The sequence below is a fragment of the Notolepis coatsorum genome (assembly GCF_963971535.1).
Source record: "Notolepis coatsorum genome assembly, chromosome: 3".
In the NCBI taxonomy this organism is placed as follows: Eukaryota; Metazoa; Chordata; class Actinopteri; order Aulopiformes; family Paralepididae; genus Notolepis; species Notolepis coatsorum.
The window spans coordinates 103,820,821-103,845,194 of record NC_140167.1 but is presented as its reverse complement, the minus strand read 5'-3'; the positions used below and the strand labels follow the sequence as shown (position 1 = coordinate 103,845,194).

At 47.0% G+C, this 24,374-nt stretch overlaps 1 protein-coding gene across 1 annotated transcript in view; it reads right to left on the bottom strand.

Moving 5' to 3' along the window:
• Positions 1–5,361: 5,361 nt before the first annotated feature.
• The window catches only part of mettl8 (methyltransferase 8, methylcytidine), a 42,991-nt gene continuing 23,978 nt past the window's right edge, over positions 5,362–24,374 (bottom strand). Inside the window, exons 7-10 of the mRNA XM_084309645.1 lie at positions 23,944–24,095; positions 8,014–8,120; positions 5,962–6,027; positions 5,362–5,861 (exon numbers count right to left, since the gene is read on the bottom strand). Coding sequence (XP_084165771.1) covers positions 5,713–5,861; positions 5,962–6,027; positions 8,014–8,120; positions 23,944–24,095 — 474 coding nt within the window. The 3' untranslated portion in view covers positions 5,362–5,712. The remainder of the gene's footprint in view (positions 5,862–5,961; positions 6,028–8,013; positions 8,121–23,943; positions 24,096–24,374) is intronic.

Sequence of the window (24,374 nt, the reverse complement as noted above, 5' to 3'; positions counted from 1 at the left end):
CAATGCTTTCTTCAACAGGCTTTCCAATACCTTTGGCAGCTTTTAAAAGTAGTGAATTGATCTTTCGAAAGGTTACAAATACAGGGATATACACACAATGTATGGCATACCTAATAATAATACTTTTACCATGTGTAGGCTATTACCATCCTACATGCATTTTTCAAGATAATATTTCATGGATTGGGAAAGAATGTTGTAATTCACCTAAAATACAATAAATAAACAACTGGACCAGGCTAAGGTGCAGTGCAGCCAGACATTTCAGGGTATATATATTAGAGTATCTTTGGTGCAGTCTAGGGGTGAAAGCAATACAATTTCGTTCCTTGATACAGCAGGGAATTGTAAAAAGAAAAGAAAAGTTTGATGACTGATCAAAGTTTGATATGACCGTTTTCTATGGGAGTGTGAATACCACAGAACTATGTAAATAGTCAATGCGTAACACAAATACAAATACAAACAGATTTTTTTTAATATGAAATGTTTTGTCATTTTATTGACCAAGGAAATAAAAGCGTTACTCAACTTCTTTACTGAAAGTCTGTTTTCAGTAGCGTATACACTTTAATTTCAAACCTTTATTTCAACTCGTAAGACAATGAGGTTACCCTCATTTACAGCGACAAGCTTACAAAACAAGACAGTTTATCAGCAATTTAATACATATAGACACAATAAATAAGAATAAACAATAAAAAATCAACAAAGACAGTTACAAGTCGACACACGGTGGTCGGAGATCCTACCTTTAAATGCAGCAAGAGAAGGAAGAACCTTCAGCTTCAGAGTCAGTCGGAGGGCGTTCCAGGTGTTGGAAGCATAAAAGGAAAAGCAGTTTTTCCTGGTTCAGAGCAAACTGGAGGAACCCTAAGAACCAGCCAGGCATTTGAACGTGTAGAATAGGTTCCAAGATTCCATTCCAACAGTGTTGTGATGTAAGTTTACCAATAAGGGCTTTAAAGTAAACAAATACTGTACCAAAGATAGTTACGCCTTTCAACCAGAGAAAGCCATCCAACCTTTTCATAAAGGACACAGTGGTGGGCATCATATCTGACATAAAGGACACAGTGGTGGGCATCATATCTGTCACCAGTAATAAATCTGAGGGCAGAATGATGGACAAAGTCCAGCGGTTTAAATAAAGGTTCAATAATGAAATAGAAAACAAGAAGTCAAAGAGAAAAGTTCCCAACATGGAACGTGGGTCAACATATATATACATAAATATATATATATATATATGTAACATATAGTAAGAATAAATATATATAATAATATACGGTAAGAATATATATATTACTATATACATCTGTCTGTACTAGGGGTGTAACAATGCATCGATTAATCGAAATGCATCGATTCTAATGTGACGATTCAACTGCATCGATTTGAAAATGTTAATCGATTATAATCTAAATTAAATATAGATTTTTTTTTTTTTATGTTTTCTTTTTTGTGTGTATTGTTTTCATGCTGAGTGAATCAGTTCCCCCAGCCACATTTGTGTATTCAACATTTCTTGGGGAATTAACTGATAGAAAATTAATCGAATCGAATCGTGGTCAAATGAAGAGATTTCATGATGCATTGAATCGTTGCCTGAATAATCGTAATAGAAATTAATCGCTGTGAGGTCGCATCGTTACACCCCTAGTGTGTATACCTGCATAATAATCCTTTTTACATATCTGTAGATACTATATCTATATCTGTACATATCCCTTACCTACTCTTACTAGTTACGCTGCTGGCCAGTATGACTTACTACCATTGTGTCTTTATACCTGTATCACTGTACATACTAATACTACAACTCTGTACTAGGGCTGTCCCCGACTCAGGCTACGTTTAGACGGAGAGAGTCTGAACAGAAACCGCAAAAGTCGTCTTACGGTCTCACTTTTAATTTTGCGTGTAGACTAGCGTTTTGGGTACCAAGCGTTACGCGACCAAGGTACCCATGTACATGTCAAAATACTTCCCAAAGGTCAGTGAATACCACGATCACAACACCAGAGGGAGCTCCACAAATCATGTAAAACCCAGATTCGGCTCAAACAAGGGACTAAACACGTTTCGCAATTATGCCACATCAATGTGGAACGCCCTGCCTAAAGCTGTAAAGGAATGTGAATCACTACCCACCTTCAAAAACACTCTCAAAAAACACCTACGTGAGACTGCAATTCGAAACTGGCCCCTACAAATGTCCTAACCTAGTTGTACAGTAAATGACCAAGTAAGGCTTTGTCAATATTCCAATGTACAGTGTAAAATGTGTGTGTGTCCCATACCCAACCCCCCCCCCCTCCCCACCTCCAATGTACAGCCCTCACCCAACCCACCCAACCCCACCCCACCAACCTCCTCCAATGTACAGTTTCTACGCCAAATGTATATACACTCCTTTTCTGGACACTTTTGTATCACAAACAGTACTGTATTTGCAAATCTGATATGTCATAAATGTATAGATGTAGCAGTACTGTCTATCTGTATGTCATGTATGTCATATATGTTATGATGAATTGAAAATGGGGGACCCTGATGTAAACAAGACGAAAGTCTTTCTCTGGTCTGCATCCCCTTAACAATTGTATTGAGATGTACTGTACTGTACCCATTCTGCAATCTGTTAATAAACTTTTCAATCAATCAATCAATGGGATGGAATTCTGCGTGCAGACGACGCTGTAACGACGGAGCCCCACTGTCACACGATTGGCGCATATGTCACATGACGTGCTGTGAAGACCCGCCCTACTCTGCCTCTGATTCGCAGACTGTGGGTGGGGAATGTGATTGGACCAAAGCAGAGTCACTCACAGACAGTGGGTCCAGTACTAATAGTTGTGATAGCCGCGGGACAGATTCTTGTGTATTTAAAAGTACTGCCAATGTAGCCTTCAGGTGATCGCCATGGATAGAATCAGACATGCTTTGTTTACGCTTCTAGGCTACTGGCGCATGCCTGTGATGTAAGCAGTAAGCGCGACGAGAGCCTTGACAACCCTTTCGTCATCGTTTTATGCGGTTTGACAGTTTAGATCAGGGGTAGGCAACCCTAAGCACGCGGGAGCATTTTCATAGGCACAGGGGGCAGCATAAAAAATATATATTATACTTTTTTTTTTTTTTTTTATTATAGTGAAATATTTTGCACTGTTGTCGCATTTATCTTGTTGAAATCCTCCCACAGGTTCTTTTTACTAACACATATTTAATTGAGACCCTTTATTTGTTTATTATTTCAATTTAGCTGGAAATACATTGCTACATCATTCAGTAACATTTGCAGAGCCTTATAACAAAAACATTGTTACGGTCACCATTGTGACCAGTGGGATTAATCAACTAATTTTATTATTTATTTCTGTTAACTTATTATGGATTGAAAACTGAAAACCTTAATGCACAGTAACCGAACTCAATATTTTTAAGTTCTGCTAACTTATTATTATAAAAAAAATTACAGTGTAGTCTTGCGATCAATCAAAACTTATTTACACGATATACCTCACATCCACCCTCCATTCACATCCTGGTGTTCTCCATTAGGCCTGTAGGTGGAGCTATGACAGCACACGTACAGTACACACACCGATGGTGTGTGATGTGTCCAAAAATGAATGGGCAAATGTGAGTGAAATGGTTGCACTGTATGCAGCTGTTTGTCTGCATTGCACCCCCCCCCCCCCCCCCAACTCAGATTTAGGGTTGATACAACCATCATAATAATATTGTTAATAATAACAATAATAATAATGATGTAATAATGTAAAAATTATCATTAAAAAGACCCGATTATGAGAAAAAAAAATTACGATGCATGGAATATTGTTGAGGCACACTAGTTACAACTATATTTCAAACAGGCACTCCATGTCAAAAAGGTTGCTGACCCCTGGTTTAGATGATAGCGCAAAGGTTTATCGTTTCTAGGAATTCCACCCTGGAAGGTGGTCTCACTTTTTTACGGTTTCACCCCGTAAAAACGGCGTTTCCGTATAAACGAAAGGCACATCCGAATTTTGTGGATTCACCTGCTAGCGTTTCCGTCTAAACAGGGCCTAAGGATTTGGATAGTCGACTATGATTGGCCAAAATTTGCCGTTAGTCGACTATTAGTCGACCGTAAAAAAATAAAAATAAAGTATAATATATATATAATTATATATATATATTTTTTATCATTCCATTTGGGCTGTGGGGGGTACTTAATGTCTGAAGGAGTCGACTGAAGGCTTCTTGTCCTCTGCAAAAGCATGCAATTGGTCCACTGATGGATACATCTTGATATTTGTCTAGTCTAGTGTGTTCATTAGATGGGTGAAATCCTCTTTCAGTGCCTCTGTGCTTGTTTTCTTAGGCAGTTAGCCTCTGGTATGCGTGCCATTAGCGCTAGCCACGCTTCTAGGCCTCTTTTCTTTAGGAAAGAATGATAAAAGAAAAAAGATATATATATATATTTTTTTTTTATAATTATTATATATTTTTTTTGTATTCGGCTAAGAGGTTGGCAGTCGACTACGGCTCCTTTCGACCGATTAGTCGACTAATCGACTAATAGGGGTCAGCCCTACTCTGTACATACATCTGATTAGCACTATTACTCAGTAGTACTCATTTATATATTTTATACCCAGTTTAACCTCCTGTACATTGTATATTACTGTTGCACTTTACTGTTACATTTGCACTCTGGTTGGATGCCAAACTTCCTTTTGTTGTACTGTGCTTGAGCTGTATGATGACAATACATTTGAATCTAATTGAATCTTATTTAATCTAATCTAATTTAATCGAATCTAATCTAAACCAATGTTGTGTTTTCATTACCTCACCGTCATGCCTATTTGACAGTTGGATGCCAAACTTCTTTCCGTTATACTGTACTTGTGCTGTATGATGACAATCAATTTTAATCTAATCTAATCATAGTGTCATACTGTACGTCAACATAGTAGAGGTCAACATAGTAGAGGTCAACATAGTAGAGGTGCGTGATTTTTTTCCGTAGCCTTTGTTTGCGAAGACGCTCTCTGATTGTCTAGCCGCGTACAGCGAAGACCCTCTCTGATTGGTTTAGCGCCGAAGGGTCTCTTCCGCCTTGTACGTGTATATTCTCTGCTTCAAAGTAGTTATGCTTTGGCCCTCTTTCGAAGTGGGTTATGCTTAGCGTTAGCCTCTTTCGAAGTGGGTTATGCTTAGTGTTAAGGTTAAGGTTAGGGTTAAGGTTAGGGTTTGGGAACAACATATTTATTGTTGTTGAATATGCGGAAGAGACCCTTCGGCGCTAAACCAATCAGAGAGGGTCTTCGCTGTACGCGGCTAGCCAATCAGAGAGCGTCTTCACAAACAAAGGCTACGGAAAGAAATCACGCAGTAGAGGTCATCATATTAGAGGTCAACATAGTAGAGGTCAACATAGTAAATGGTAAATGTACTGCATTTATATAACAACTTTTATCCAAAGCGCTTTACAATTTGTTCCTCACATTTTACCCATTCACTCACACATTCACACACCGACGGCGGAGGCGACCATGCAAGGTGCCAACCTGCTCATCAGGCGCAATGTGTCTCAAGGACACTTCGACACGCTGCCCGGGAGGAGTGGGAATTGAACTGGGAACCTCCGGATGACCAGACGACTGCTCTACCTCCCGAGCCACCCCATAGTAGAAGTCAACATGGTAGAGGTCAACATGGTAGATGCGGTTTCCTGAACTTGCCCTGCATCCACACACGGTGCATCACAACCTTCTTGCCTCTGTTCACCTGCAGTCGCCGATCCTCCAGGTTCTGAATTTCCTCCAAACCGGCGTTGGAAAATAAACTGCAAACTTCATCTGCGGAAAGAAAGCATCATTAGCTATTTACAATTCTTTTTGTAATTTTGTTGCAAATAGCCTAGGCAATGACAAGGAGGCAAAAAGAGTTTGGAATCACCTTTTGTGAAAAAGTAAACGCACGTTCCATCTTGTCGCGTGTAGAAGTTCTCCGACAAGCACTGTCCTGAAGGGATGAGAGAATAATTTTGTCAAGTAGCAAAAGTGATAAAAGAAACGCTTAAGATGTACAGTATAATCATAGCGATTGTGCACTGTGGTGTACGGTAGCTCAGAGAATAGATAACTGCAGAGTTTGACTAACAAAGATACAAAATAGTAGCAGAATCCTGGGTTTGGGAGGTGTGTGTGTGTAGAACGCTGACCGTCTTGTTGAAAATGGTTCAATATGACACTATGACACTGACTGTATATTGACTATAGATGGGTACCTTTCACATTTGAACCGATACCGGTACCTGTGAATCGATACCGGTACCCAACGGTACCTTTTTTCTGTACTTTAGTCTCTAAAAATTGAATCTACCTACCTCAGTTGTAAAAAAAATGTATAAAAAATAATCCAAATTTCAAATAATTTATTATCATATATAATATATAATATTGCAGCGAGCATTGTCTGCATCTAGCTTTGTAAAGTGTAACAACACTTGCAACCGTTTTCGGCTTGCCATTGCCCCGACTGCTTTGTTGTTGAATCAAGTCAAATCTTAGGTAAGCGTGTATTGTCCGTGTGAAAATAAATAAGTAAAAAATAAATATAATTTTTTTTACAGTACCGAAATGTGGCACCGACGGATCTCACGTGAATTGGTACTCGGTAGTACCGACGTGATTCGGTCGGTACCCTTAAAAGTACCTGATTCGGTACCCATCCCCAATATTGACTTCAGTCTTGGTCTTGAATAGGACTCCATTTGCTTGGGACTCTGTCTATTCCCCCCTTTGGATCGATCTGGACTCAAACTCAGCTGGACCTGGGCGGTCGGGTGGCGTAGCGGAGATTGCGCTCGTCACCAATGCAAGAGGCTGCGGTCTCGACTCCCGGAGTCAGCATTGCCCTGCGGCTTGGGCCGGTCGTCATACTAACTCGTTTGGCTGAGTTAGGGGGAGGGGAGTCATGGGTGGTAATCTGGCGTTGTGGACAGTGATGCCTACAGGTCAGGTCTGGGCGCCTGCTCAGCGAAAGGCAGGAAATGGTGAAGGCAGCGTGACCTCCGAACGCGTTACGCTTCACCAATGAGAGTCCTCGCTGCCAGGTGAAAAAAGAGCCACTGGCTGTCTCCACATGTGTCGGAGGAAGCATGTGGTGGACTTAAGGGTTCCCTTGTACCGACCAGTAGGAGGAACATTCGCACAACAACCAGGTAGGGGAGGGGGGGAATTGGCATAATGACTAAATTGGGACGGGGAGATTTTTTTTTAAATCAGGCGGAGAAAAAGAGGATACAAAAAAATAAAAAAAACTCAGCTGGACCTGCTCTTGGACTCGACCAAGGTGGTCTCCAGCCTCTCAACTACAGCACTGTTGTGTGCGTGTGTGTGTGTGTGTGTGTGTGTGTGTGTGTGTGTGTGTGTGTGTGTGTGTGTGTGTGCGCGAGGTAGGGCTTAGCCCAAACGTTCAAACGTTCGCATTCAAATTCTAAATCAACATTCAAATTTTAAATGTTTAATACATTTTATTTAATTTTTTTAATATATATTTTGTTTATGTGTCTATTCATTCTGTTTAAACCAATGGGGTTTTTCTTCACAGTCGCAGATAAAGATTAGGCTACACTAATATAATAGTATTAAAACTGATGAGTTATATTCATTAAAGAAAGTTGATTTAATATACAAAAAAAAAACTCATTTAATCAGATGAATCACTTTATTAAATTGAGGATTTAGTTTGATGGATATTTATAAAATAAATAAAAAATAAATGTTTTGTTTTTAATTAGCTAGTGGAGACACAAACCCAACCATACCATGCTAGACCATGGCTAGCACCAGCCAGGCTGAACATAGCTAGTGGAGACGAGGCATAAGTCTATGTATTGTCCCCATATTTCACATAAACAAACTTTGTGTGAGTGAGTGAGTGAGTGAGTGAGTGAGTGAGTGAGTGAGTGAGTGAGTGTCTGTCTTTCTTTCTTTGGAAACAAACCTTTTTTAAACCTGAGTTGTGACAAGTCATATCTGCCGTAATCACGGAAGAGGAAGATCCCTCCGTGTTTGAGGTATCCTGACAACCGGGTCACGACGCTCTGCACCCTGTCAACAAGTGGAATAATGTTATGATGACAGCATTTGCATGGAACACCACTCAATCTAATACAGAGTTCCTGTGGTCCAGGACAGTCAAGTAACACCCAGAGCATTCAACACATGTCAAATCAAATCAAATTAATTTGTAAGGCCCGACAACACACGTCAATGTCCCCATGGGCCGGACACGTCTTCTTCTTTTTTTGTGACCAACTTTTTTTTTTTTTTTTTTTTTTTTAAACAAGTTCAGATGAAAGAGACATTCACATCAGCAGTTCCTACGAATTCCCAGTGGCATAAAAAGTGTCTTTTCAGTATATAGATTGTCCGTCAGTATAGTCATATACTGTGTAGCCTGCCTGCTTGCAGTTGTGACAGTCTTTTCCTCCGTTCTGGCGGTCCTGTGGCTGCGAGACAGTCCAGGTCGCTTCTTATCCCCCCCTCCCAACCCCCCGGGTTCGCATGACTTGTCTTCTTTAAACAAGTCAAGAAGAAACATCACAATAAATCAAGAACAAAACAAAACAAAAACGCCATAAAGTGTGTTTTTTATTTAAAAATTTAAAAATAAATGCAACACTCCCAGACATACCCCACGCGAAGGTAAGGAAAAACTCACTAAAACCTAGCAATAGGAAAAAATTCACCACAGGCACTGTGAAGGAGAGAAACCTTAGAAAGGCCGTTCAAGGGGTTGGATCTCCCTTCTTAGATGTCGGTGATAGTAGTGTTGCAATAAAACAGGCGAAACAGTTGGTAAGCATGATGCACTGCACTCATATGTGTGATGAAACACAGACGAGTGCATGCAATAGCAAATGAACATTTTGAAAGATTAAAAATAGAGCGGATGGCGAATCCATTTGATCTATTTAGTAATCCACTTCATATTCATCTCCTGAAGACAGAAACCAGAGGAGAGAAGTAGGTACAGACTCGAGCAGGTACAGACTCCAGTAGGTACAGACTCTAGTAGGTACAGACTCCAGTAGAGTGGGCGGGGCCTGAGGCTGGAAACAACCTGGATGACTACACAGACACTGTGACATCATTCATCAGCCTCGGTGAGGAGGTGTGTGTCCCCCTCCTCCGCACTAGGAATATCTTTAACAACAACAAGCCCTGGTTTTCAGCCCAACTCAGGCGGCTGAGGTCGGAGAAGGAGGCGGCCAGGCTTCAGTGAATACTTTCGGCGACGCGGCCCTCAGCCAGGCAGCAATACTACGCTCCAGTTAACCTAATTTATACAAATGGAGTATTGATTACGCCGTGAACGAATCATTAAAAAAAATATACCGTTAACTGGAATATGTTGTTTCTTTACACATGTGTTGGATTGTGTAATTGGTTTGTCATGACAAACCAATAAGAAAATCGCACCGCCGGCTTCGCGGCTGCATAGTTAAGTATGTGTTCACTGTTGTGTTACTGGCTGCTTCTCGGCATAAGCCCCATAATAAGACCGTCTCTGGCTTCGTCCAGCGGGACACCAGAGCTCAGCGATGCCGCTCGCGGCAACATATTCTCCCCGCTGGGCGATCGGAGCACGGAGGGTCGTGGACCCGCGACGCAGCCGCGAAGCCGGCGATGCGATTTTTTTATTGGTTTGTCATGACAAACCAATTACATAATCCAACATATGTGTAAAGAAACAACATATTCCAGTTAACGGTATATTTTTTTAATGATTCGTTCACGGCGTAATCAATACTTCCATTTGTATAAATTAGGTTAACTGGAGCGTAGTATTGCTGCCTGGCTGAGGGCCGCGTCGCGGCTCATGCGCGCGCGTGCGCTCGGCCAATCAGAGCAATGCGGAAGGACAAGTGGGGCTGCCGAAAGTATTCACCCTTCAGCACCCCCACGGTCCCCTCCCTTCAGCACCCCCACAGTCCCCTTCAGCACCCCCACAGTCCCCTTCAGCACCCCCACAGTCCCCTTCAGCACCCCCACAGTCCCCTTCAGCACCCCCACAGTCCCCTCCCTTCAGCACCCCCACAGTCCCCTTCAGCACCCCCACAGTCCCCTCCCTTCAGCACCCCCACAGTCCCCTCCCTTCAGCACCCCCACAGTCCCCTTCAGCACCCCCACAGTCCCCTTCAGCACCCCCACAGTCCCCTTCAGCACCCCCACAGTCCCCTTCAGCACCCCCACAGTCCCCTCCCTTCAGCACCCCCACAGTCCCCTTCAGCACCCCCACAGTCCCCTCCCTTCAGCACCCCCACAGTCCCCTTCAGCACCCCCACAGTCCCCTTCAGCACCCCCACAGTCCCCTCCCTTCAGCACCCCCACAGTCCCCTTCAGCACCCCCACAGTCCCCTCCCTTCAGCACCCCCACAGTCCCCTTCAGCACCCCCACAGTCCCCTCCCTTCAGCACCCCCACAGTCCCCTTCAGCACCCCCACAGTCCCCTCCCTTCAGCACCCCCACAGTCCCCTTCAGCACCCCCACAGTCCCCTCCCTTCAGCACCCCCACAGTCCCCTTCAGCACCCCCACAGTCCCCTCCCTTCAGCACCCCCACAGTCCCCTTCAGCACCCCCACAGTCCCCTCCCTTCAGCACCCCCACAGTCCCCTTCAGCACCCCCACAGTCCCCTCCCTTCAGCACCCCCACAGTCCCCTTCAGCACCCCCACAGTCCCCTCCCTTCAGCACCCCCACAGTCCCCTCCCTTCAGCACCCCCACAGTCCCCTCCCTTCAGCACCCCCACAGTCCCCTTCAGCACCCCCACAGTCCCCTCCCTTCAGCACCCCCACAGTCCCCTTCAGCACCCCCACAGTCCCCTCCCTTCAGCACCCCCACAGTCCCCTTCAGCACCCCCACAGTCCCCTCCCTTCAGCACCCCCACAGTCCCCTTCAGCACCCCCACAGTCCCCTTCAGCACCCCCACAATGAAGGAGTTTCTTTTTTTTTAAATGTTTCACTTTATCTGTCACAAATATCACCCCTTGTATGTGGGTAGTTTGGGTAGTTAGAGTAGGTCGTCGTAGGGAGTAGGTGTTTTGTTTGTGAACTATCAGCTATCCCCTTCTGGATTGGTTTTGTTTTACTCTGTTTATTGAATGTTTGGCCGTCACTCGAGCTCCTCTTCCTCAGTAATCCATCCTTACATTGGACACCTGTCTTTGTGAATAATATAAATACACAGTCATTGGCCATATGTTCTTGTATAATGTATATATTGCTAGTTGCACAATATAACCTAACCTCCCTTTCTTTCCTCCACACATGTGTCTGGTATTGGTCTATTCTCCCATTGGTTCAGTTACCCCCACTTTACAACACAATGGTCTTTTATTTGATTAGATTAGATTCAAATGTATCGTCAATCGTCATCATACAGGACAAGTACAGTACAACTAAAAGATGTTTGGCATCAGTAATACGGCCGTCCAGCACAACCTCTATGGCACTTCCTGTTAAGCGATTGCGCCGATCGGCCACCAGATGGCGCTCCTGAACCGCCAGAGAGCTCAGTGGGTCCTCCTGGTGGATCTCAGGCCAGCGGAGGGGACATATGCATCCGATCCCAGATTTTTGAAATATTGATATTAAAGACGCTGTAAAGCGTCTTCGGCAACTTGAGCATGGCCGGGAATGACGTGTTTAAGCGTTTCCCGGCACCCAAAGTGTTAAAGAAATTGTTTTACACACAAACACAAAAGCAAACTTAAAATAATCAGACAACTTGTGTTTACTTGAAGTTTGTGTGTGCATGACTCCTAGTGCACAGCAAGGGAGGTTTGGTGATGAACCTTGTGGTGCGCTCACACCCACTCGCGCGCGCAGTTATACACACACACACAAGCGCATATACGCAAGTGCAATCTTTCTATCATACACGCTCTTCTTGCTCTCTATTTGTGTGCATGTGCGCGTGCGAGAGCAATTGGAAAGCTGGCACGCAGCACGGCAGACGCTTGATTCAATCATAAGCAGGTAGACCCCCATCACGAATTCCGAGCCACATTAGTATTCACCTCCACTGCCGTCACACAGAATGCAGGGGGAGATGCATTCAGATAGCCAACACCCAGACACCTAGTCTACCTGCGCTTTTTGTTATGTAAAACGGTGGCCGCCGGCCGGGTACTTAGTCACAACGAATGGATACAGCGCATTTTTGTGTGCGCGACTGCGCGTACACGCGAGTACACATCCGTGCGCGATCGCGCGTACTTAGTTCTGCCTCAGTGATCTAATAACACGGCGTGTAACCGCGTGTGTGCACGACTGCACCCCTGGAGATAGCTGTGTTAGGGGTGATCCTGAGAGGATTTTTTTGGGGGTTTTAAAAGGTCCTTTGGAACGCTGTGAATAGGTGATCCTGCCGTAAAAGGAAAAAGAGACAGTATGTTCCACAGGGGTTGATTATCTTTAATTATTTTACCTGGTCAATCTGCAGTGTTTTTCTAAGAAAAACTAGGATATAAGGGTATCTCATGGGATTCATGGACAAGGAAGGCACTGCGCTCTAAGGGTTAATTCAATTTTTTTTGTCTGTACTATAAGGTTTTTTTTTCGCATAAGGAGGCGGGAATTCGGGACTGTGAGTCGGGAGAATTTACCTATGTTTTTCAGACCTACCGTCATTTGCCATTCAGTCTCTATTTTTTACCTGTTCAGTACTTACATGTTTAGTAGCTGCTAGCAACAGCGATCATCTAATTTCATGTGACCTGCAGACATCATTATGACCTGTTTGCCGATGAGACTCGAAGAGACAGTTGTTTTTTGTTGTCATGACTTAGGAAACTACTCTGCTCATTGGAGCTGAGTTGAGGGTATAGAATGTCCTAACTTCAGGCCTGGAGTGGACCCTTTCTACCATTTTAGTGTGTATGTGATTTGAATGAAAGAAAAGTGTTTAAATTTTTTTTTATTTTTAGCGTGGCTGAGGAAATAAAGATACCGGACAGCTTTTGATTTTTCTCTCTCTCTCTCTCTCTCTCTTTCTTTTGAGGATTTTCGGTGGACGTGTGTCTCTCTTCCGTCTCCTGTGCCGGTCCAAATGCCCGCCGCTGCCCAAGAAGAGGAGAAGCTGAAACTGCAGATGCTGGATCTACTGCTCCGCTACAGCTGCCCCAGTGAGCTCCACCACCAACACCCAGCTATGGGACGCAGCTAGGACACTGCCAACAGCTGACTACTGAGAGAGGAAGCTGACCCTATCTGCTCCAGAACTAGGAGGCAGAGGGCCTATCAGCTAATGCTCCACTCTGCAACTACAGAACGCCAACACCCAGCTATGGGACGCTAAGACCATCAGCCAACAGCTGACCCCAGCCTGATAGTATCACTGGTCCAGAGATGAAGATCTAAGAGACAGTTTTCCAGCAGGCTTTTGACCGAAACTCCTTGAACATCAGCCGAAGACAAAGATCTATGAGACAGTTTCCAGCAGGCCTGTTTCATCAGTGGAACAAACCGAGGACCTGGGTGAGGGAGCCAGCAGACGGGGGTGTTTGGATCGGACGGGAGGAGGAGGAGAGACCCCTATGCCACTCCGAGATCCTACAAAATGATTAGGCAAGTTTGAACGACACACATACAGATATTACAGTATCATCTAAAAAATATTAGGTAATAATGTACTGAACTTTGTTCAGAATGAAGATTTTGCTAATTGTATTGAGGTTATTGGAATGTTTTTGTTTTGTGTTGGTCTATGTGTGAGATCTTGTTTCATTTTTTGTAGAGTGTTTCATTCAAACAAAATTTGTTTCAACCAGGAACATCCATGTACTATTGAGATGTAAATCCTGATATACAGTCTAATTGTTGAGCGAACCTTCAAAACCTTTTTAAATGTGCAATAGGTGATTTAAAAAAAAAATTATTCTCTTCTCACCCTGAAGTTTGTTTTGGGAACACTGCGTTCCAAACTATTCCAAACACTCATAGCAGAGAAAGTGTTTTGAGGGTTGTTTTGTTTTGCCTCTGCATGGAGGAATTGTTATTGTTTCTGCAAGATACTCTCCTGGTTTTGTTGTGATTCTTTTCAGCCTGGTGACTGGAGAAATACGCGGAGCTTGGACACTGTGTTCCCAACCACATTTATATGTGGACTAATGTCTCCCTCTAGGGGTTGGTTGATGTAATAAAGTTATTCAATAAAGTTATGTTTTTTGCCGTTTGATATTAGAGACAGTAGTCTACCCATATTCTGCATGTTGAATTATACGTTAAAGTCTTGTTTTTGGCATTTTTTAGGGTTAATAGCGTTGATGGTATGGTATGGAATGATAATATTTTTAGTTGTCATTATGAAGTGATAATGATTTGTGATTAATTATCAAAGGGGGGAGTTGTCGTGGAATATATTATCATGTCATTATAGATCTGTGTTGAGATATCATTTTATCTTTGTACAGCTTGCTAGTCAGACACTGGCAGAGACTACGGTCCCTTTAATGTGAGGAGTGGATGACTTTTGACCTAAATCTTTTCCTCTGCTAGCAAGATTGTTTAACATTCCAGTTAGAAACATCGCGAACATCACCGCCTAGCCAAGGTTGATTCTCCTAACTGGGCCACTTTCGTCATCATATCTGATGTATTATGTAACGTCTGACAATTGTGTATTTAACATATACGTCTGAACAGAGCTCTTGGTCACTTTACGGCCAGACGATTATGTGTAAACTGTCCTTTCATTGTGGCCACGGTGAAATAAACTTTTCTATTATTATTAATAATGACTCAGAATGATTTATAAACGGCTCATCGTTTTGTCTTTTAATATTTCCCATTACAATATCCACGTCTCTGAGCGGATCTCGGCCTGTCTGTCCGACATCTCCGCCTGGACGACCAACCACCTCAAACTGAACGTAAGCTAAACAGAATTGCTTCACCTGCCAGCCAAATCCTCCCCCCTGATTGACCTTTCCATCACAGTCGAGAATGTAGCTGTGGTCGCGTCCCCGACCGCCAAGAACCTTGGTGTTGTCCTCTGTGACCAGTTGAACTTAAATGTAAATGTGACATGTAGTGTAGACTGTGGAATGATGATCCCCTCCCCCGCTCAAACAATCTCCCAGCCATGTTCCAACCCTCCCCCATTCATTCACCTTTTGTCTCACCTGATAACCCCCCCAAATGGGCAAAACAGAGTCCATTCTCTTCGGTTCAAATAACAAACTCAACAAGACCGACGGCTTCTCAGTTACAGTGGGTGACAATATTGTCACAAGGAAAGACGAAATTACCTACCTGGGTTCCATCCTAGAGGCAAATCTTTCCTGTGACAAAATGGCATCCAATGTAATAAAAAAAGTCAACCAACGAACTAGATTCCTGTACCGGATCTCCTCTCTGGTAAACAAGAATACCCTGAAGACTCTGGCAGGAGCACTCATTCAAGGGTACTATGACTATGCTTGCACCTCATGGTATCAAAGCACCTCAAAGGCGCTTAAAACAAAATTACAAACATCACAAAACAAACTGGTCAGACTACTACTTGACCTGAACCCCAGAACCCACCTCACCCCTGCCCACTTTGACAACCTAGGATGGCTTAGAGTAGACGACAGAGTACAGCAACTTGCAATGGGCCTGGTCTACAAGATACACTATACGACCGGGGTGCCCATGTACATGTCAAAATACTTCCCAAAGGTCAGTGAATACCACAACCACTACACCAGAGGAAGCTCAACAAATCATGTTAAACCCAGATTCGGCTCAAACAAGGGACTAAACACGTTTCGCAATTATGCCACAACAATGTGGAACGCCCTACCCAAAGCTGTAAAGGAATGTGAATCCCTGCCCACATTCAAAACCGCTCTTAAAGAGCACCTACGGGAGGCTGCAATTCGAAACTGGCCACCGTAAATGCCCAAAACCCCCACCACCTCCTATTAGACAGTCTCCTCCCCACCTGCATGTATATATTCCCTCCCCGCCGTATGTATATTTCTCTCCAACCCACCCACCCCCCCCTAATGTACAGTCCCCTCCCCATCATATGTATATACTCTGTCAGGTACTAGGGGTAACAGTACTGTATATTGGAATACCGTTTATGTCACAAATGTATCAGTACTAAATACCTATATGTCCCTATGCCATAAATGTCATGTATGTTGTGTATGTCATAAATGTCTATATGAATTGAAAATGGGGGACCCTGATGGAAACAAGACAAACGTCTTTCTCTGGTCTGCATCCCCTTAACAATTGTATGTATTGAGCCGTACTGTATTGTACCCATTCTGCAATCTGTTAAATAAAGTTTTCATTCATTCATTCATTCACCCCCCATTCTAACTCACCCACCCCCCCCCCCCCCTCCTGGCCCCCCTCCAATCCAATACCTGGGCCCATTCTACTCACAATCCCTTTCTCTCCACTATAAAGACCTATGTCTCACTGGATTCTGGGAGCTCCCTGGGGACACATCAGGCCAATGTCTCCAATGAGTCATCCGCCGTAACTCTTGATCTACTTGTACCTGTTTGGGTAATAATAAACCTGTGTTTAACCAAGTCTATATTTGTCTGTTATATTTTTATTTAACTATTTTATCACACTTTTTACTGTCCGTTCCACTTGATTATTTTTAGCCTATTTTTAAACTGAATCAAACCGCACTTTTTTTTTTACTCTGCCTATTCTATTTTATTATTTTTATTACTGAATGAAACCGTAAACAGAGAGGCTTATTGGGATGCTAGATCCTAATGTGTTATGGTTTGTAACCGACCCCAATCGCACAACACAAGACAGGTATGATGGTTTGCCAAGAAACAGATATTTATTTAGAACAGGGAAAAAAGGGCACTGTCCCTTTAAGGGAGAAAACACAAAACACTGGAATAACACAAGAGGGGTAGGTAAAGTGCCTTTAAGAGGTGGGCAGGTAAAGGGAACACTATGGGAAGGTAAAGGGAACGCCTAAGGGAAGGTTAAGGGAACGCCTTGGGAAAGGTTAAGGGAACGCCTTGGGAACAGAGGACTAGGGACTAGGAGAGCTAGGGATAGAGGACTAGGGACTAGGAGAGCTAGGGATAGAGGACTAGGGACTAGGAGATCTAGGGACAGAGGGACAGGTACTGGGGAACATAGGGAACAGGTTCTGGGGAACAGAGGGCCAGGTTCTGGTGACAGAGGGAACAGAGGCCCGCGGAGGCGGGCTGGGGACAGGGAGGAACTGGGGACTGGTGGGAAAACATCTGGGCCGCTCTGCAGAACAGAGGAGAGGGTTAATATTCAAAGGGAAAAAACAGAGCAGATGCAGAACAGTCCAAATGACAAAGTAACAAAGTAAATACTATCCTCGTGTGAACAAACACACAGTGGGAGATGGAATGTCCAAAATAATATCCACGAGAGAACAAAACAGAGTGGGGAACTAGGTGGAACTAGAAGGGGAGAACTTGGGACCAGGAACTAGGTGGAACTAGAAGGGGGAGAACTAAAGGAGGCAATACGCTGGGGAAAGCAGCGGGACGAGGGCAAGGGGCATTACGCTGAGTGAGTGACATCACAATCAAAACTCACCCAGGCGTATGCGTAAAGGTACAGGGGCAGCAGCGGGAACGGGGGCAAGGGCACTACGCTGAGTGAGTGACATCACAATCAAAACTCACCCAGGCGTATGCGTAAAGGTACAGGGGCAGCAGCGGGAACGGGGGCAAGGGCACTACGCTGAGTGAGTGACATCACAATCAAAACTCACCCAGGCGTATGCGTAAAGGTACAGGGACAGCAACGGGGCGAGGGCATCGCCACCGGGTGGCTGGCTGTCCGAGCCGAGGAACAGAGCGCTGGAACAGCGGCGGTGGCGAGGATGTCGTCCACCGGGTAGCCGCTGTCGGAGCCGAGGAACAGGGTGCTGGAACAGTGGCGGTGGCGAGGATGTCGTCCACCGGGTAGCCGCTGTCGGAGCCGAGGAACAGAGTGCGCGCCACACCTTGGTGTGCGCGTCGGAACAGTGGCGGTGGCGAGGGCGTCGTCCACCGGGTAGCCGCTGTCGGAGCCGAGGAACAGAGTGCGCGCCACACCTTGGTGTGCGCGTCGGAACAGTGGCGGTGGCGAGAGCGTCGTCCACCGGGTAGCCGCTGTCGGAGCCGAGGAACAGAGTGCGCGCCACACCTTGGTGTGCGCGTCGGAACAGTGGCGGTGGCGAGAGCGTCGTCCACCGGGTAGCCGCTGTCGGAGCCGAGGAACAGAGTGCGCGCCACACCTTGGTGTGCGCGTCGGAACCGAGAGACGCCTCGGGGTGCGTCTGCGAGGAGGAGTGTGCCAAGCACGAAGGTCTGGAAGATGCGCGTCGGCGCGCTGAGGTCTGGGGAGCGTGCCAAGCTCGAAGGTCTGGAAGATGCGCGTCAGTGCGCTGGTACGGAGGAGCGTGCCAAGCTCGAAGGTCTGGAAGATGCGCGTCAGTGCGCTGGTACGGAGGAGCGTGCCAAGCTCGAAGGTCCGGAAGATGCGCGTCTGTGCGCTGGGACGGAGGAGCGTGCCAAGCTCGAAGGTCTGGAAGATGCGCGTCTGTGCGCTGGGACGGAGGAGCGTGCCAAGCTCGAAGGTCCGGGAGATGCGCGTTGGTCTAGATGTGCGTCAGGACGAACAGCTGCGCTGGGGTCTGCAGTGGAGCGCTGGGGTGCCTCCCGTGGAAGTTACAGGGAGCGCAGAACAGTCTCCTCCACAGGCTACGGCGACAGCAGACGAAGGCTGGAGCAAACATCTCAAGGCTGGAGAGATCCATCTTACAGCATTGGTAGACCAGAGGATCTCCCGAAAGAGTCTAGATGTTAGAGAATATGACTCAGCATGAATACAACACGACCCCACGCCGAAACGAGGGGAAGCGCCCTGGTATTTAAAGCCCACCGGGGAACTAATTAGCCTGCCACCACAGGTGCGAGAGGATAATTGATAATAGTCCAGGTGTGGCCACTGAGAGTAAACGAGAGTAAAGAACGAGAGGGTGGGGGCTAGAGAGAGTGAGTGAGAAGGGAATTTCTAACAGTAGGCTTTAAAGAAACAGAGAAAAGGTGGTGAGCAGCGGGCAAAACCTCACAGTACCCCCCCCTCAACGGGAGCCACCCGGCGACCCAAAACAAATACGGACAGAGTGGCAGGGGGCAAAACAAGAGGTACAGGCCAAGCCAGCAGGGGAAGCCACCACAAGAGTGGGGCTAGCAAAATAAACAGGGTCGCCGAGGGGTAACTAGGGTAGCAGAGGGGCAACTGGTCTAGAGGAACTGGGTCTAGAGAACTAGTCTAGCGAACTGGGCAAGAGAACTGGTCTAGAGAACTGGTCTAGAGAACTGGTCTAGAGGAACTGGTCTAGAGGAACTGGGTCTAGAGAACTGGTCTAGAGGAACTGAGGGGCAAGCAGGGTAGCTAAGGGGTAACCATGGAAGCACCGGGAAAGGGCTAGCAGAGGGAAGGTTAGCTGCCAGGGCACTGATAGCTACAGGGCCTATGCTAGCTGTACTGCTACATCAACATAGAGGCTGCGCTAGCTGCCGGAGCTAGGCTGGCAGACAGGGCTGGACCAGCATGAGAGCACAAGCTAGCTGGAAGGACAGTCCTAGCTGTGTGAGAAAAACTGACCATGCTAGCTGAAAGGGCAGTCCTAGCAGTGGGATAAACTACACAAAAAAGTGGAGGCCATGCAGAGGGACCGGGTTAGCTGCTTGGGCCTGGCTAGCTACAGGGCCTATGCCAGCTGCAAGGCTGCATTAACATAGAGGCTGTGCTAACAGCCGGGGCCAAGCTAGCAGACCGGGGCCATGCAGAGGGAAACTGGGTTAGCCGCCAGGGCATGGCTAGCTACAGGGCCTATGCCAGCAGCAAGGGCTGCATAAACATAGAGGCTGTGCTAGCAGCCGGGGCTAAGCTAGCAGACAGGGGCTCTGCTGAGGGACTGGGTTAGCTGCCAGGGCATGGCTAGCTACAGGGGGGTCAAACAGGGCAAAACGGGAAGCAAACAGGGGAGCTAACCGGGGAGACTAACAAGCTAAACAGGGGAGTAACAGGCTAACAAGGGAGCTAAACAGGACTAACAGGGAAGCTAAACTGGGCAAACAGGGAAGCTAACAGGGCTAACAGGGGAGCTAGAGGGGAGACTAACAAGCTAACAGGGGAGCTAACAGGGCTAACAGGGGAGCTAGAGGGAACAAGAAAAAAAAAGGCAAACTCAACATACACCGTCTGTGCTGGCTGGGGTCGTCGATTTGGTGGGGTCGTACTGTTATGGTTTGTAACCGACCCCAATCGCACAACACAAGACAGGTATGATGGTTTGCCAAGAAACAGATATTTATTTAGAACAGGGAAAAAAGGGCACTGTCCCTTTAAGGGAGAAAACACAAAACACTGGAATAACACAAGAGGGGTAGGTAAAGTGCCTTTAAGAGGTGGGCAGGTAAAGGGAACACTATGGGAAGGTAAAGGGAACGCCTAAGGGAAGGTTAAGGGAACGCCTTGGGAAAGGTTAAGGGAACGCCTTGGGAACAGAGGACTAGGGACTAGGAGAGCTAGGGATAGAGGACTAGGGACTAGGAGAGCTAGGGATAGAGGACTAGGGACTAGGAGATCTAGGGACAGAGGGACAGGTACTGGGGAACATAGGGAACAGGTTCTGGGGAACAGAGGGCCAGGTTCTGGTGACAGAGGGAACAGAGGCCCGCGGAGGCGGGCTGGGGACAGGGAGGAACTGGGGACTGGTGGGAAAACATCTGGGCCGCTCTGCAGAACAGAGGAGAGGGTTAATATTCAAAGGGAAAAAACAGAGCAGATGCAGAACAGTCCAAATGACAAAGTAACAAAGTAAATACTATCCTCGTGTGAACAAACACACAGTGGGAGATGGAATGTCCAAAATAATATCCACGAGAGAACAAAACAGAGTGGGGAACTAGGTGGAACTAGAAGGGGAGAACTTGGGACCAGGAACTAGGTGGAACTAGAAGGGGGAGAACTAAAGGAGGCAATACGCTGGGGAAAGCAGCGGGACGAGGGCAAGGGGCATTACGCTGAGTGAGTGACATCACAATCAAAACTCACCCAGGCGTATGCGTAAAGGTACAGGGGCAGCAGCGGGAACGGGGGCAAGGGCACTACGCTGAGTGAGTGACATCACAATCAAAACTCACCCAGGCGTATGCGTAAAGGTACAGGGGAAGCAGCGGGAACGGGGGCAAGGGCACTACGCTGAGTGAGTGACATCACAATCAAAACTCACCCAGGCGTATGCGTAAAGGTACAGGGGCAGCAGCGGGAACGGGGGCAAGGGCACTACGCTGAGTGAGTGACATCACAATCAAAACTCACCCAGGCGTATGCGTAAAGGTACAGGGACAGCAACGGGGCGAGGGCATCGCCACCGGGTGGCTGGCTGTCCGAGCCGAGGAACAGAGCGCTGGAACAGCGGCGGTGGCGAGGATGTCGTCCACCGGGTAGCCGCTGTCGGAGCCGAGGAACAGGGTGCTGGAACAGTGGCGGTGGCGAGGATGTCGTCCACCGGGTAGCCGCTGTCGGAGCCGAGGAACAGAGTGCGCGCCACACCTTGGTGTGCGCGTCGGAACAGTGGCGGTGGCGAGGGCGTCGTCCACCGGGTAGCCGCTGTCGGAGCCGAGGAACAGAGTGCGCGCCACACCTTGGTGTGCGCGTCGGAACAGTGGCGGTGGCGAGAGCGTCGTCCACCGGGTAGCCGCTGTCGGAGCCGAGGAACAGAGTGCGCGCCACACCTTGGTGTGCGCGTCGGAACAGTGGCGGTGGCGAGAGCGTCGTCCACCGGGTAGCCGCTGTCGGAGCCGAGGAACAGAGTGCGCGCCACACCTTGGTGTGCGCGTCGGAACCGAGAGACGCCTCGGGGTGCGTCTGCGAGGAGGAGTGTGCCAAGCACGAAGGTCTGGAAGATGCGCGTCGGCGCGCTGAGGTCTGGGGAGCGTGCCAAGCTCGAAGGTCTGGAAGATGCGCGTCAGTGCGCTGGTACGGAGGAGCGTGCCAAGCTCGAAGGTCTGGAAGATGCGCGTCAGTGCGCTGGTACGGAGGAGCGTGCCAAGCTCGAAGGTCCGGAAGATGCGCGTCTGTGCGCTGGGACGGAGGAGCGTGCCAAGCTCGAAGGTCTGGAAGATGCGCGTCTGTGCGCTGGGACGGAGGAGCGTGCCAAGCTCGAAGGTCCGGGAGATGCGCGTTGGTCTAGATGTGCGTCAGGACGAACAGCTGCGCTGGGGTCTGCAGTGGAGCGCTGGGGTGCCTCCCGTGGAAGTTACAGGGAGCGCAGAACAGTCTCCTCCACAGGCTACGGCGACAGCAGACGAAGGCTGGAGCAAACATCTCAAGGCTGGAGAGATCCATCTTACAGCATTGGTAGACCAGAGGATCTCCCGAAAGAGTCTAGATGTTAGAGAATATGACTCAGCATGAATACAACACGACCCCACGCCGAAACGAGGGGAAGCGCCCTGGTATTTAAAGCCCACCGGGGAACTAATTAGCCTGCCACCACAGGTGCGAGAGGATAATTGATAATAGTCCAGGTGTGGCCACTGAGAGTAAACGAGAGTAAAGAACGAGAGGGTGGGGGCTAGAGAGAGTGAGTGAGAAGGGAATTTCTAACAGTAGGCTTTAAAGAAACAGAGAAAAGGTGGTGAGCAGCGGGCAAAACCTCACATAATGTGAAACACTGTGATTTACCTTACCTTGCTACCTCTATCTTTTTTATGCTCGCTTATGCCTGTATTTTTTACTGCTGTGAAGCACTTTGAACTGCAATTTCTGTACGAAAAGTGCTATACAAAAAAAGTTATTATTATTATATTCGACTAAATACTTACAGCACCTTTAACAGCACCCCGGAGGGGGAGGGTAGGATTGGCATGGAGGGTTTTGGTGGAAAGGGAGGAAGGGGGAGGGTAGGATTGGCATGGATGGTTTTGGTGGAAAGGGAGGAGGGTGGAGTGGAGGGGGAGGGTAGGATTGGCATGGAGGGTTTTGGTGGAAAGGGAGGAGGGTGGAGTGGAGGGGGAGGGTAGGATTGGCATGGAGGGTTTTGGTGGAAAGGGAGGAGGGGGGAGTGGAGGGGGAGGGTAGGATTGGCATGGAGGGTTTTGGTGGAAAGGGAGGAGGGGGGAGTGGAGGGGGAGGGTAGGATTGGCATGGAGGGTTTTGGTGGAAAGGGAGGAGGGTGGAGTGGAGGGGGAGGGTAGGATTGGCATGGAGGGTTTTGGTGGAAAGGGAGGAGGGGGGAGGGTAGGATTGTGTGATGGGAATGTTATCTATACATCTGTGTGAAAATACATATTCGACTGTTCTTTTAAGTACTCTGAGAGAGGATGACTTTTGACCTAAATCTTTTCCTCTTCTAGCAAGGTTATCTTCCCAGCCAGCCAAATTAAGCTGGTGTTATTGTTCCTGCCTACTGAGAACCCAGTTTCGTTATACTTTCATTATCATATCTGATGTATAATGTTACGTCTTGCAAGTGTGTATTAATGTACGTTCTGCCCAGACCTCTTGGTCACTTTGCTGGTCAGACTCAGTGTGTGAACACATGTTGTCTCTGATTGTAAACTGAACTTTCATTTGTGGGCACAGATGAAATAAACGATGTTTTCTATTTTTAATAACGACTCAGAATGATTTATACAAACGGCTCATTCTTTTGTCCTTTAATATTTTCCATAACAATTGGCATGGAGGGTTTTGGTGGAAAGGGAGGAGGGGGGAGTGGAGGGGGAGGGTAGGATTGGCATGGAGGGTTTTGGTGGAAATGGAGGAGGGGGAGGGGAGGGGGAGGGTCACTCTGGCAGGTGATAAATGAGGTTATTACTCTCCTATCCTTTGTCTTCCAGGCTTCACCTACCGCTCCGGGTGAATGGAAGAGAGGACAAAGATGGCCAGGATGACGTCCAGACTCCGTGGCGGGAAGGGGACGCGGCCCGGCGTCTCCTCCTCCTCCTCACAGATGTCGTGGACGAAGGCGTGACAGACAGAGCGCTCGTAGCCCGGATGGTCCTGCGGGAGGAGGGTTTGATTGATTGATTGAAAATTGTATTAACAGATTGCAGAATGGGTACAATACAGTACGGCTCAATACACACAATTGTTAAGGGGATGCAGACCAGAGAAAGACTTTCGTCTCGTTTACATCAGGGTCCCCCATTTTCAATTCATCATAACTTAAGGTTATCCTATAACTCTAGTTATATGAATACTGGCTGAGCGTCTCGCTCTGCCTTCTGAGATATCATTATCTCCAGCACCTACTGTGCCACGGAAACCAAAACACATGCA